This window comes from Carassius carassius, chromosome 38 (genome assembly GCF_963082965.1).
Source record: "Carassius carassius chromosome 38, fCarCar2.1, whole genome shotgun sequence".
NCBI classification, from domain to species: Eukaryota; Metazoa; Chordata; class Actinopteri; order Cypriniformes; family Cyprinidae; genus Carassius; species Carassius carassius.
In genome coordinates, this window is record NC_081792.1 from 20777613 (window position 1) to 20792666 (window position 15054).

Below are 15054 nucleotides of genomic sequence, written 5' to 3' on the forward strand. Positions count from 1 at the left end.
TCTGTGTCAATCCTACATACAGCACCTTTAATTAAAGGCATGGTTTACATTTTTACGTTTACATTTAGCTGACGCTTTTATCCAAAGCGACTTACAATTGCTACATATGCCAGAGGTCACAAGCCACTGGAGCAACTAGGGGTTAAGTGTCTTGCTCAGGGACACATTGGTGTCTCACAGTGGATTCGAACCCAGGTCTCTCACACCAAAGGCATGTGTCTTATCCACTGCGCCAACACACCACCATTTTTGGGATAGTTCACCCCAAAATGAAAGTTACCCCATGACCCCAACTTAAATTCAATTACTATTTATTTTTTAAATACAACAAGCAACACTCAACTTAAAAAATAAATAAAATTAACTTCTAAATAATAAAAAACTATATTGGTTTTTTTAAATATAGCCTATTCTTTTACACAGTAAAATTGACTAAGATTACAGTATATTTTTCTTCCAGTTCGTGAAGAAGATCCATATAATGTCACTTCCTGGATTTTATTGGATGTTCCATTATTTTAATAGGGGAAAAAATCATGTTGTAACAGGTAAGGAATGGGACACAAATTAATATAAAGTGGCTCATGTATTTATACTACATTCTTCATATTCATAGTAAATGTGTTTATGGTCTTATCCAAATAATTCTATATCCAAAGACAGACTCAAAGACATTTTCCTGGCAGGTCTGTCCAGCAGATGTGCAGACACGTAGCTGCCAACGGTCATTACATCGCTTTCCAATGACATGACTCATTGAGAGTTAAGCTAGAGGCTCACAGACCTGCCTGTATCCGGTCTAGAGCTTTAGTTTGAAGGCCGACTCAACCATCTGACAGCCCCAAATCAAAGCAAGGCGCAGGTGTACAGAATCCAGAAAAGGATGGATTCATTTCCTCTTTTCCATAGCCTTTAGTATTTACTAAAGGCTGATCTGGGATCAGTTCCTGTGTTTTCCATGCTCATGAAGAAAAAGGAAGTAGGTCCCAGCACAGTGTGAAAAACACAGTACAAAATATTCCAAGATTCCTAGACCAAGTCTCAAATGCTGTCTTTCAGCGAGGCAGTAAACCACAGCTATGAGTCAGAAATTCATGACTGATCCTGTGAACTGTCCAATTGTTTAAGGCACGAAAGCATTTCCCTGGTATGACTAAAGCATTTGTTTGTCACTGTGCAAATATGTGGAAGCATATGCACACTATTTGTGAGTATGTGTGTGGCATTTCATTCCACACCTGAGTCAGAGAATCTGTGACTTTGATAAGGCCTAATTCCTGTTCACGTGCCACTTTATAACACACATCATTCAATCTAAGAATTAATCTGTGTAAAGACACTGAAATGCCACTTCAAAAATGCCAACTTCGCCAGTTAAATTTGCCGTTAAATAATGGGGAATAAAAAATAAATCCCTCTGAGCTTTCCCACATCTGGTGAGAAAGAGTCCACAGTTAACTTTTTTTAACAAAACAAACCAGTACATCACTCACAAACATGTCAACTGTCATCCAAACAGAAACACTACAGATTCCTGGGATTCTACATTTCATAACACATCCTTATCAAAGATTGAGATGGAAATCCACAGAGGAGAAGACTAAGGGTGTACTCACACTAGCCAGTTTGAACCGTGCCCGAGTGCGTTTGACCACCAAAGCGTGGTTCGTTTGACTAGTGTGAGTGCTCCGAACCGTGCCCGGGCGCGGCTCGATTAGCCGGCCCTGGCCCGCTTGGAAGAGGTGGGCCAGAGCACGGTTCAGTTGGACTCGGGCGCGGTTCGCATGCAGTGTGAGCGCTAACCGTGCTGGAGCACGGAACAGGACGCGTGGCGTCACGGTTTTGCGACGCTCCAAAAGTGCAACTGCAAAGTCCTTGCTACACTTCAGCTGGTACCTTGCAAACCTCCTCATATGAGCAGCACGATTACGTGAAAATTTTCGCGCCACTAAGGCGACACATCTGTTTAACAACAGGCTGTGAGAGGGCTGTGGACCAAACGACACAAAATTATCCACAAAGAAAACAGAGCGATGGACTCCATTGTGTTCAGAGAGCGCCGCTCTTCCTGTTTATCCCGAAACCGTCGCGCACCATAATGACGTAAGCGTGCTCCGGCACGAATGCTGAAACCCTATGTGAGTGCAGGCCAGAGGGGGAGTGGGGAGGGGGGGCAATCGTACTCGGGCCCGGTTCATGGCAACCGTGCCTAGTGTGAGTACACCCTAACAGCAACATGCTGATCTCTCCTCTGGAACATTTGGCAACATGAAGTCCCATGATAGCAAAAGGTCACAACTTCTGGCGTCAGAGATTCCCCAGTGCAGTCATCCTATCTAGGATTACACTAGGGATAAAAACTTAAACCATCGGACAACTTAATCTCTTGAGGAAATTGTGCAATACATTGCCAATCATGGTGTCAATCCACATCAGTGTCCGGTTTAAACCAAAAAGCTTAAAAAGATATATATATATTTAAATAAATATTTTAAAAAACTAGACTGAATGCATGTCTGTCCTTGATGCAAACATTAGCTACTGCTTATAAGCATTCTTGGCAATATGTACATAAACATTACATGAACATTAAACGTAATCTTTTTATCTAAAGCACACAAGACTGAAGGAGTCACAAGCCTGGCCATGTTTACAGCCTTGTTGTTGGTCAGCATGTACTGTACAGCTGTGACTTTGTTGCCTTAGGAAAAGACGTATGATGATTTCTAGGTAATTAGTAACTCGTGTTCAAACTACTGCAGCACACGGAACTGACTTAACATAATTAGTTCAGTTCCATTTTTATACTAACGTGGATTGAAGTATTTGAACCAGTAGAAGTGATTACCATAACAAACAAGGAGTGTTTATTTAGGAGCAGATGTGCAGTAGTACATCTGGTTTAAATTTCACCAGATTAATTCACAAGCATTTAAGCACTAATATAGAGACAGAAATACGAGACATGACTGTGTATTGATATTTAAAGTTACATTTATACAGCTTTATCTGCAAATTATATAACAAATATTGAGCAATGCAGTAACAAGTCAACAGCTGGGTTATTTTGACAAACAAGGAGAAGCACCGTTTCCTTACCATTAAATGTATTAGATTCCCTCTCTCTCTCTCTTCTAGACTGCTGTCTACTTTCCGCTGTAATCTCTATTTTGCAAACCAGCATTCCCCCGTTGACTCGACACAGCGTGCAAACTAGTGTACAGTAACTGCCAAAGTCCCGTCGGGATTATAATAGTAACTCCAGTCAACCAATCATCTTCCAAAGCAGGTTCCCACGTTCAACTTCTGACCAATTGTATTTCAGCTGTGGGCGGGTCTTTGGTGACATTGCAAGTACTGATAACGGGGTCAGAGGTGAGGGCCTACAGAAAGAATTACCAGTATAATATCGCAAGCCATTTTAACATTTAAAAGTTAAGTTTGACTAACCGGAATTAACATGGTAGATATCACCAACGTCTTTCTGACTAGTCGTAGTTACACTTTTGATAGTTGGAATTGTAATTCAAGATATCTGTAACGTAATTGTGACTAGTCAAAACGAGCGATAGAGATATCTATAATGCAGTTTTGGCTAGGCAAATGAAAGCAGAATGAAAGTTTAAGATATCTCAAACGTCATTATGACTAGATTAGAACAACAAGCTCTGCTCCCGCCTAAAGTGCGATGCGGGCCTAATTTGCATAAAGATATCTGCAATGTCATTTCGCCTAGTCAAAACTCGAATTCAGGATATCTGTAATTACATTTCGACTAGGCTGAATAAAAATTACAGATATCTCAAATTTCAGATATCTCTAATCAAAATTCATTTCAAGATATCTATAACTTGATAATAGATATCTACAATTAAATTATGACTATCCCTAACTCCAGTTTGAGATATCTACAATGCCATTTTGACTAGTCATAATTCCAGTTATAGATATCTACAACGTCATTTCGCCTAGTCAAAACTTAATTTAAGATATCTGAAAAGGAACATGTAGATATCTTGAATTGACTTGAATTAAAGATATCTTGAACTGGAGTTATGACTAGTCAGAATCAAATTGTAGATATCTCAAGCTGGAATTACAGATATCTACAATTCAGTTCCAGATATCCGTAATTCACAAAGTGGATATCTTCGACTGAATTGTAGATATCTGTAATGATAAACCCCATACAAATGAATGGCAAAAGTGATGTCATTTGTCCTAGGAAGAATGTCTTTGTGTATATCTGAAATTACAATTATGGATAGGAAGAATGTAGTTGCGGATATCTGAAATGTTCTTTTTGATGAGGCAAAACTGAAATACAGAGATCTGCAACACACATCCAATCTAGCTTTTAAATGTTAAAACGGCTTTCCATAGGTATATGCATTTCCCTTTCATAGGTCACTTCGATGCTGCAGTGACGTCACCGTATGGGAACACCTCTCGGTGTGACGAATGTCTGAAGCCCTATACCATCCCGCCAATCCTATTGGCCAAATAGCGCTTGGCACCACCCTACGCATGCGTACGCATCGTATACCTGAGTGCCGCGTGCTATTTCGCTCCGATTTCATTTCCTTCAGGAAAGCGAATCATCTGTGCCTTAAGGAAACCATCTCGCATTCTCAGCGTTTTTTTTCTTCGAGCAGTGTTCAACTCCTCTTCACGGACGCGATGAGTCAATGAAAGGTAAGAGCGATATAATGGGTTTATCACGGGGAGGCACTCATGAGAGGTTCGTTTAGCAGCCTTTCTACATGTTCTCTCCGTGATAGCCTGCGGCTACAGTTCTGCGCTCTGGAGTGTATTTTCTATAGGTCGCCTCGCATCTAACCCCCACCGTTATGCTTCTGCGGTCGCCGAGGCGCCGCATGAGGTGATGGTTTGATGGCAACAGATTAAGCGCGAAGTGCTACCAAACATACTGCCCGAGCGGTGAACCGTTTTATGACGGGGATGTTAACGGTCAAGCGCCACCTTGGCTAATCTCTCCAACATTACAAAAACCTCAGTTGGACGGCAAAAGCCTCTCGTCCTCAATCCCCACGCTCTAACATTGACTGTCTCGCAGCAAAGGCACCTTGAGCATCATTGGATTGAGCTATCACTTGAGCGCCCCCTCAGACACTCTGCACAATCCAGCCTTCAGAGTTTGAGTTTTAGGTCAAATGGCAGCGGCATCCCCTGTAATCCGCCTGGGCATACTTCATATGCGCCCTTTTCAGTGGTGGACGACAAGCCAGAACCTTTCACCCCGTTGTCTTTCCGCATCGGACGATTTCGGTGACACGGAGGTGTGTTATGTCAATAAGACAATGGATGTCAACCGAATTTCTTCTAGCTGGAGTTCGGCTGGGGATTTGTGCTTCCCGCGAGACTGTCACGATGGACGCATCTTTGACCGGTTGGGGAGCTGTATGTTGTTGGGGAGACAACATAGCGGTTGTGTCGTATCTGAATCATCAAGGAGGATTACGCTCTTGCCCCCTGTGCAGACTGGCGAGAAATATTCTTCTTTGGTCTCAGAACAGATTTCTGTCGATCCAAGCGGTTCATGTCCCCGGACGTTTGAACTTCGGAGTGTATTTGCTATCCAGCTTGTATGCTTTTCCCCTGATTCGTCTAATTCCAGTGGTGTTATCCAGGATACGGCTGGACAGAGTGGAGCAGGTGCTGCTGGTGGCTCCGTGGTGGCCCACACAGCCGTGGTTTGCGGACCTGGTCAGTCTGTTAGCAGGCTCTCCATGGGAGATTCCCCTCAGACAGGACTTACTATCGCAAGCACAGGGAATGATTTGGCACCCAAGGCCAGATCTATAATGAATTCTAGGGCAGCTTTTACGAGACGCTTATATGCTTTCAAATGGAAACTGTTTACGACCTGGTGTGGAATTCGTAATTGGATCCGGTTTACTGCCCAGTGGCTTCAGTACTGGAGTTCCTTCAAGACCGTTTCTCTGATGGAGTAACGCCAGCCACTCTGAAAGTTTACGTGGCAGCCATTTCAGCTAACCACGTATATATATACATAGATGGTGCTTCAGTGGGCCGTCATCCTCCGGTCTCTCGTTTTATACAGGGTGCGCGGCGGCTGAGGCCTTTCCACCCTGTGCGAGTTCCTTCACGGGATTTATCCATTGTGTTGCAAGGTTTATCAGGGCATCCGTTTGAGCCCTTTGAAACTATACCGGTTAAAATTACTGACTTTAAAGACAGTTCTTCTTGTGGCTTTATCCTCCCTCAAGAGACTTGGGGATTTACAGGCTTTTTCTGTTTCGCCCTCGTGCATGGATTTTGCACCAGGCTCTGTGAAAGTATTGCTGCGACCGAGGCCTAGTTATGTCCCTAAGGTCGCTTCGAACCCTTTTCAGTTTCAACAAGTGGTCTTGGAGGCTTTACCCCCTGTAGAGGCGGGGTCAGGAGATCTGAGTCTTTGCCCTGTCAGAGCGCTGAAGACTTATGTTGATCGAACAGCTCCATGGCGTGAGTCCAACCAGCTTTGTCTGTTAGGACACAAAATAGAGGCCATGCTGTCACAAAGCAGCGGATGTACCATTGGCTGGTGGAGACTATATCTTTAGCCTATGAGGCGCGCGGACTCGCTTCGCCCTTAGGAGTTAGAGCTCATTCCACGAGAGCAGTGGCTTCATCACAAGCTTTCTCAGTGGTTCTTCTATGTATGATGTTTGTGCTGCAGCAGGATGTTCCTCACCAAGCACTTTTGTCAAGTTTTACAGTCTGGATGTGAGGATGGCTCCTGGCTCCCGGGTTCTCTGCGCTTGAGCAGATGCTTTCCTTGGATTCCAACTATCAGGTACGTCAGGCGTTATGGTATGGGTTTTCATACGGTGACGTCACCGCAGCATCGAAGTGACCTATGAAAGGGAACATCTCGGTTACATATGTAACCACGGTTCCCTGAATAGGGAACGAGATGCTGCGGTCCCGGGCGTTCCGTACCTTGATAGCATTTCTTCAGTTCATGAAATCTGAGCGAAATAGCATGCGGCACTCTGGTATACGATGCATACGCATGCATAGGGTGGTGCCAAGCGCTATTTGGCCAATAGGATTGGCGGGATGGTATAGGGCCTTCAGACATTCGTCACACCGAGAGATGTTCCCATACGGTGACGTCACCGCAGCATCTCGTTCCCTATTCAGGGAACCGTGGTTACAGTAACCGAGATGTTATATGAAGCTCTTGTCAGATAGTGACACAACTGCATAACCAATATTTTTTTAGCAATTATGATTTACTAACAACCGTAAACGGCTGTGGCAGTTTCTGTTCTTGTTGGAAACTGTGTGGACTAAAATTATTTTATTTTATTTTAATAGCCCCGGTTTAGCCCCATTTCTTTATGAAGTAACTTTGACGTCATGGATATAATTTATTCTCTTAGCACCCCCTCATATTGGTCTAGCCCCCCTTAGCACTGGTAGAGAAAACCCTCTGGCGCCGTGCCTGCCCCACAGCAGGTCAAGAGTCGATTCCCAGTAGTTATACTTTTCAATGAGCTCTCTGATGGGCAATCAAGCGCAGTGTTGCGTTCATAGTGACATCTTGTGGTGAGTCTACTAGAATGAAGATGAAGTATCTGGCATAAAGTCCGACTGGAAAGTTTAAGGCAAAGACATAAGGTTATGTTAGGTAAATGTAAACCTTATACACCTCGTTAGCACATGAAAATCAAAATCAATGAGAGAGATTTTTTTTATTTGAAAAAGTCTCATGTGACCATGTTAGCATGGTCTAAGTGATTTTTGCCTTAGGGTAACACTTATAATGAATTCTAGGCAAGATGTAATGAGACACATGAGAATATGTTGCAGATTTGTTATATGTATTTTTTCTCTCTTTTTAATAGGTCTTACTTAGACTAACTTAACTGTATGAAATCTTAATCTTTTCTATTTTTTTTCTTCTAAATTTCTATGATAACATTTAATTGCCAGAAACTACCGCTGCATGTTTTATTGTCTTGTGAATAGCCTATGGAATTCTGTATATACAGTCGTGGCCAAAAGTTTTGAGAATTTCATAAATATTGGAAATTGGAAAAGTTGCTGCTTAAGTTTTTATAATAGCAATTTGCATATACTCCAGAATGTTATGAAGAGTGATCAGATGAATTGTATAGTCCTTCTTTGCCATGAAAATTAACTTAATCCCAAAAAAACCTTTCCACTGCATTTCATTGCTGTCATTAAAGGACCTGCTGAGATCATTTCAGTAATCGTCTTGTTAACTCAGGAGAGAATGTTGACGAGCACAAGGCTGGAGATCATTATGTCAGGCTGATTGGGTTAGAATGGCAGACTTGACATGTTAAAAGGAGGGTGATGCTTGAAATCATTGTTCTTCCATTGTTAACCATGGTGACCTGCAAAGAAACGCGTGCAGCCATCATTGCGTTGCATAAAAATGGCTTCACAGGCAAGGATATTGTGGCTACTAAGATTGCACCTAAATCAACAATTTATAGGATCATCAAGAACTTCAAGGAAAGAGGTTCAATTCTTGTAAAGAAGGCTTCAGGGCATCCAAGAAAGTCCAGCAAGCTCCAGGATCGTCTCCTAAAGAGGATTCAGCTGCGGGATCGGAGTGCCACCAGTGCAGAGCTTGCTCAGGAATGGCAGCAGGCAGGTGTGACTTTTGGAAGATGGCCTGGTGTCAAGAAGGGCAGCAAAGAAGCCACTTCTCTCCAAAAAAAAAAACACCAGGGACAGATTGATCTTCTGCAGAAAGTATAGTGAATGGACTGCTGAGGACTGGGGCAAAGTCATATTCTCCGATGAAGCCTCTTTCCGATTGTTTGGGGCATCTGGAAAAAGGCTTGTCCGGAGAAGAAAAGGTGAGCGCTACCATCAGTCCTGTGTCATGCCTACAGTAAAGCATCCTGACACCATTCATGTGTGGGGTTGCTTCTCATCCAATGGAGTGGGCTCACTCACAATTCTGCCCAAAAACACAGCCATGAATAAAGAATGGTACCAAAACACCCTCCAACAGCAACTTCTTCCAACAATCCAACAACAGTTTGGTGAAAAACAATGCATTTTCCAGCACGATGGAGCACCATCATAAGGCAAAGTGATAACAAAGTGGCTCGGGGACCAGGGGCCTCATTTATAAACGTTGCGTACGCACAAAAGAAGGCGTACGCCACTCTCTACGCAATAATTGATATTTATAAAAAGGAAACTTGACGGGAAAATGTGCGGTCCTTCACGCAAGCTCTGACCCAGGCGTACGCACAAAAACGGGTGAAATGAGAAATGGCGACACCGCCGGCAGATGGAAGAAACACGTGAAAGTGAAAGTGAAAATTACAATACTGCCTCTCATAAATAACATGAAGACTTCACAAAGCAAGTCTTACAATTAACAGCCTACACGAACACCCGTTTGATCGATCAGCAGTAAAACAAACAAAAAAAATCAAACGAAAATTACAACAGAAACTCAAATGAACACATATTTGCAAAAAGAAAAGTGAAATATGTTCTGCAATAATATTGGCATGTTGTGCAATTCATCCTCATAAATAATATAGTTAACAGAACGAAATAATGTACAAAACTGATATTCTCGTCAATGTGTCCGTCTGGCGGAGCAGATATAGGTGCAATTAGATAGACAGATAGATAGATAATTAAGGAGATTATCTATCTAGACACACTCTGGCGATGGAGCGCTAGACGTTTTTTTGCCTCGACTTTGATGTCCGACCATTTCTTTTTTATTTCGGCCACGGTCCGAGGTTGTGAGGCTACAGCATTTACGGCGTCTGCCACCGTTTGCCACTCAAGTGCCTTTTTGGCATTAGTAATGCCCACACTGTGCCCTCCAAACAACATTTTTCTCCTCTTTTCCACCTCGCCAACGATAACTTCTACTTCACATTGAGTGAAGTTACGTTTTTTGATTTCCTCTCTGTGTTTGCCATGATTTCGCAATCAATGAATATTAACTTGTGGGCGTTTCACGGACTATTTATGGGCAACTATGGGCGTGTCATGAAGCCGCAAAAGCTGCGCTACATTTAGAATTGATTGTGATTTATTAAGGGAAAAATGCGTAGGATGTGCGTGCGCACGGTTTTATAAATCCGAATATTTCTGTGCGTACGCACGTCCTATGTTTCATCCGTACGCAACTTCTGACGCAAATCTTACGCAGTTTTATAAATGAGGCCCCAGAATGTTGAAATTTTGGGTCCATGGCCTGGAAACTCCCCAGATTTTAATCCCATTGAAAACTTGTGGTCAATCCTCAAGAGGCTGGTGGACAAACAAAAACCCACTAATTCTGACAAACTCCAAGAAGTGATTATGAAAGAATGGGTTGCTATCAGTCAGGATTTGGCCCAGAAGTTGATTGAGAGCATGCCCAGTCGAATTGCAGAGGTCCTGAAAAAGAAGGGCCAACAATGCAAATACTGACTCTTTGCATAAATGTCATGTAATTGTCGATAAAAGCCTTTGAAACGTATGAAGTGCTTGTAATTATATTTCAGTACATCACAGAAACAACTGAAACAAAGATCTAAAAGCAGTTTAGCAGCAAACGTTTTGAAAACTAAAATTGTATAAATCTCAAAACTTTTGGCCACGACTGTATATATAATACTGTAGCCATCATGACAACTGCAAAGTTTAAGGCTGCACTGTTTATGCTTTATATTTTATTTCAAGTTTTAAGTTTAATTTTGTGAAATTTTATTCTATTCATTTTATTTTTCAACTAGATCAGAAAACATTTTAATTACTGAAAACCAGTGCTGCATGCTTTTCTATGCGTTGTGCATTTGATAATTTTGAACTTGACCTGCCATCAGAAACATTTAACCATTTATCCTATACTCATTAGCCTAATTCATATTATACTATTTATTTTTTACTTACTACGCATTTTTTTTATAACCTGGCTTAAAAAAAAACCCCTGTTGACCTCAAATGTTTGTAGAAAATACATTTTATTGTCAAGTGCAGCAGTTTCTATGTATTTCCACAAATAAAACTTTACTGGCTCACAGCAAACAAACAGGTTATACTGACATGAGTGTTAATACTGCTTTGACAATATAGTTGTTTGTAGCAAGTGAAGAAATGCTGGAATTAAAAAAAAAATAAGACCGCGACTATAGGTAAAAAGAAATACTTCAAATCTAATGTCCTATGTGAGGTTCTTCTTTAACTCCGGAGGCTCTTATCAACAGGAGGAGCTCGCGCTTCAGATTGCGCCAGTGTTGCCAGACGTACGATAATTATCGTATTTGTACGATAATTTTCACCTCTGTACGATGTACGATCAATAATGAAAAAAATCCCGTAATGTACGATAATTTCAGAATTTTATGAAAATTTAAATGGTGGTAGTTGCAGTCATAGGACTTCTTTACTCATACACGAAATCGGCTCATTACAGACACTCTAAATGCATTCGTGTGCACCTCAGAGTGTGTTAAGAATGCTGGAGGGTGCCCTGCTTTAAAGCCAACGAGCACTAGTTGCGGTCCATGACAGAAAGAACCCCTTCAACATCTGGCAACACGCAGGATTCCGATGACAGCGGCTCAGATGTGGAGTTAACTGCACCACGCAGAAACAGCTAAATTCCTTCTTAACTGGATGCGACAAAGCAAGTGTTAAAATCATTTAAATATGTTTTAATATGCGCCACGCCCGAGACAGTCACTGAAAATAATGGGATAGTATTTTGTCTCACTGCTTCCGTCCAACAATACGCCTTATCTATTGTGGTAATTTGCAGGTCGTGTCGAAATGTTGTTGGTTTAGAATAGATAAATAACTCTTTTGACTCGTGTACGATAATTTTCTTCCAAATACGATAATTTTGAACTTCTGGTACGATACTTGGGCATTTCCAATCTGGCAACACTGGATTGCGCTATTATTAATAGTAGATTCTACTAACGGGGTCTCTCTTCCTCTCTCTCTCTCTCTCTCTCTCTCTCTCTCTCTCTCTCTCTCTCTCTCTCTCTCTCTCTCTCTCCTGGACTGATGCATTGTAAAAGGTTATAAAAGCTCGACTAGAGTACAGCACGTGAAACTTGAGTCCTGTTTTGCTGGAATAGCAGAGGTGCACGGATACACATACAGCACGAGGGTGAGTACGATCACTTTTAGCGCTGCTTATCTGCTGAATGGCTCTGTTCATTCACCGCTTCATGTGACTGGAGTTCTAATGAAAACGGTAGGAAGAGTTGGACAGTTGTGCTGTTATTAATTCAATACAATCCAACAAGTTTTCTAGGTTGCGTTGGGATCTCCGTATGCATAACGGCGAGTTGCTCATCCAACTTTACTGCAATTAAGCTGGAAACCGGGAATCACAATGACTTCCACATGACTTTTTTACTATAAAGATGTTGATCCATATATGCTGACAAAGAAATTTTAAATGCAAACAAATATGTCATAGTTGAAGAAATTTAATCTGTAATCTGTTTCTTCATGGTTGGATAAATTAATCGAGTGCTAAATACTAAAAAAAAGGTAAAATGGTAAAAAAAGGATTAACAAATATCATGACATGAATATGAATTAGTTTTCAGGATATCTGACATGAAAACATCAATTTGAGTTCAACAAGGTGAAAATTTAGATTTTAAATAATAAATAAATAATATTAAAAAAATCTTAAATGACCTTGACACTGTATTGAAGATCTTGAAGGGGTCCTTTCTGGTTTATGGGGTCCTTGTCACATGACCCTAAAATAGCTTCCTGCATGTTGACTTTGACTTGGTGATAAGTTTTTTCTTGATTTGAAGAGAGTTTTTTATGCTGTACTTTAAAATATTTAATAATAAAAGACTATGACAAAAATGACACTTTGAAAAATGCTAATAACAAGAGAGGTAACATACATAACATGAAACATACTGTGAGAGGTTATATAGGGAGAGATGCAAGAGATTAAATGATTTATTATTATTAATGTATTCATTTTATTTTAGGGGACAATCTCACTTTCCTGTACAGTTTTACCTAAACCATTGTATTTTCTGACTGATCTAAAAGAATTTAATTTCTATTGTAATCCAAACTGGATGAAACAAAAGTCATCTAAGAATCATGTTAGATAATGCTGGATAAAAAAAAACATGAAAAATAGGAATTTTAGTACGTCAAGTAGGACATTATTTGATTCTTTGAGAATTCCTGTTTTATCCCATTATGATTAGTTCCAAATTGTGATCAAAATTCCATTAGCATTCCTTCAGAATGTTTGAATGAGGGATCAAACTGTTGAGACCATTCTGTGAGACTCCTTGTGCCTTCCAGCCTTGTGCCTCACTCTTTCTGTTCTGCTTTCACATATTCGTGACTGCAGACTATACTTGAACAAGTTAAGACACTTTCTTTTTTTAACCTTAACCCCTTTACTGTCAGACCCCATTTTCGAACATAGACGTGAAAGTCTAACCTTAAAATGTAATAATAAAAAAACGTTTTAGAATACAGACCTAAGGTTGGTCTCTTTTTAAAGAAGACAATCAGCAGATTATTGAACAATCATTTAAAAAATGTTAGAAAAAGTTATAGAAGTTTAAATTTACTGTAAAATAAATGCACTGTATTATTTTTATTTTTATTTTATTTTATTTTATATAAAATAAATATTTGACAAAATGTTTTAATCAAAAAATTGCACAAAAAAAAATAAAAATTAAAGACTCATGTCTAAATAAGTTATGTTCCAAATTTGAAGTCGATAAAAAAATGCCCCTGTGAGATTTTATTTAGGTTGTTATACTGACACGCTCAAGGCCCAGAAAGGTAATAAGTACAATGTTAAAATAGTCCATGTGGCATCAGTGGTTCAACCTTAATTTTATGAGGCTATGAGAATGTTTTTTGTGCGCAACGAAAACAAAAATAAAGACTTTATTCAACAATCTCTTCTCTTCCATGTCAATCTTCAACATGTTTTGACAAGAGTACAAAACAACAACGGATTTGTTGTGCAAAAACTGGCTGGCACTGCAGAGCAGACATAAAATTGCATGTCCTACAGAATGCTTTGATCTGACAGGTCTGAACATTTTATTTGAAATTTCAAAATAAGGAAAGTCTCTGTTCATAAAATGAAGACGTGAAGGAAGATTGCCTCCATCAGTAATAACACTAATGCTCATTCTTCTGAACACATACTCATTGGCAGTTGTAGTTCAAGTCGGCGTGTCGAAAACGAAGATAGCTGGTTACCTGTTGTTTCTGTTTTGGATGTGTTTTCTTCCAAAAGAAGGGCATGTCTTCATTCTGAATACATGAGTCGAGAAGAAGTTTCAGTTTTGTTGACAACTTTGTCTTCCGGTTTCCTGCCCCTTTGTGATTTGGCACTGCTGTGTTTCTTTACATACAGACAAGCTTCAAGAGTTCTGCCTATTGGAGCCCCACTGCATTTCTGAAAGAGCTTGTGAATGAGCCTCGGAAGTCATGGAAGACTTGTCTGAAGCAGAACTAATAGGAAAAAAAAAAGCTTAAATGCTTACTGATTCAGGTTCGACACAGGAAACAAAAGCATTTAATAAGTTGAATTAGTGGTTGGTTGTTGGCTTTGATGATTTTTAGGACAGTGAACTTTATATGTACACACACACACACACACACACACACACACACACACACACACACACACACACACACATTTCGAAACTGAGAAAATAAGCTTTCCATTGATGTATGATTTGTTAGGATCGGACAATATTTGGCCGAGATACAACTATTTGAAAATCTGGAAGCTGAGGGTGCCAAAAAATCTAAAGTCTTTAAAGCTGTCCAAATGAAGTTCTTAGCAATGCATATTAATAATCAAAAATAATGATTACAAAACTAATGATTTTTGGCATAAAAGAAAAATCAGTAATTTTGACCCATACAATGTATTTTTGGCTATTGCTACAAATATATCCCAGTGACTAAAGACTGGTTTTGTGGTCCAGAGTCACATATATTATACATATAATGCAACTGCAGTGATTAATTTCATTGCACTGTAAATGAAGCAAATTA

General features: G+C 40.2%; 1 protein-coding gene across 2 annotated transcripts in view; it reads right to left on the reverse strand.

Annotated features, from left to right (window-relative positions):
- Nucleotides 1–14552, reverse strand: part of LOC132119546 (endothelin-converting enzyme 1-like) — a 29408-nt gene extending 14856 nt beyond the window's left edge. The window contains exon 1 of one of the 2 annotated variants that reach the window (XM_059529605.1): nt 14248–14552. In XM_059529605.1, the coding sequence (XP_059385588.1) occupies nt 14248–14292 (45 nt within the window). In that variant the 5' untranslated portion in view covers nt 14293–14552. Of the gene's footprint in view, nt 1–3099; nt 3257–14247 lie in introns of those variants that run through there. The other variant, XM_059529606.1, reaches the window with a different exon arrangement.
- Between the last annotated feature and the right edge of the window lie 502 nt (nt 14553–15054).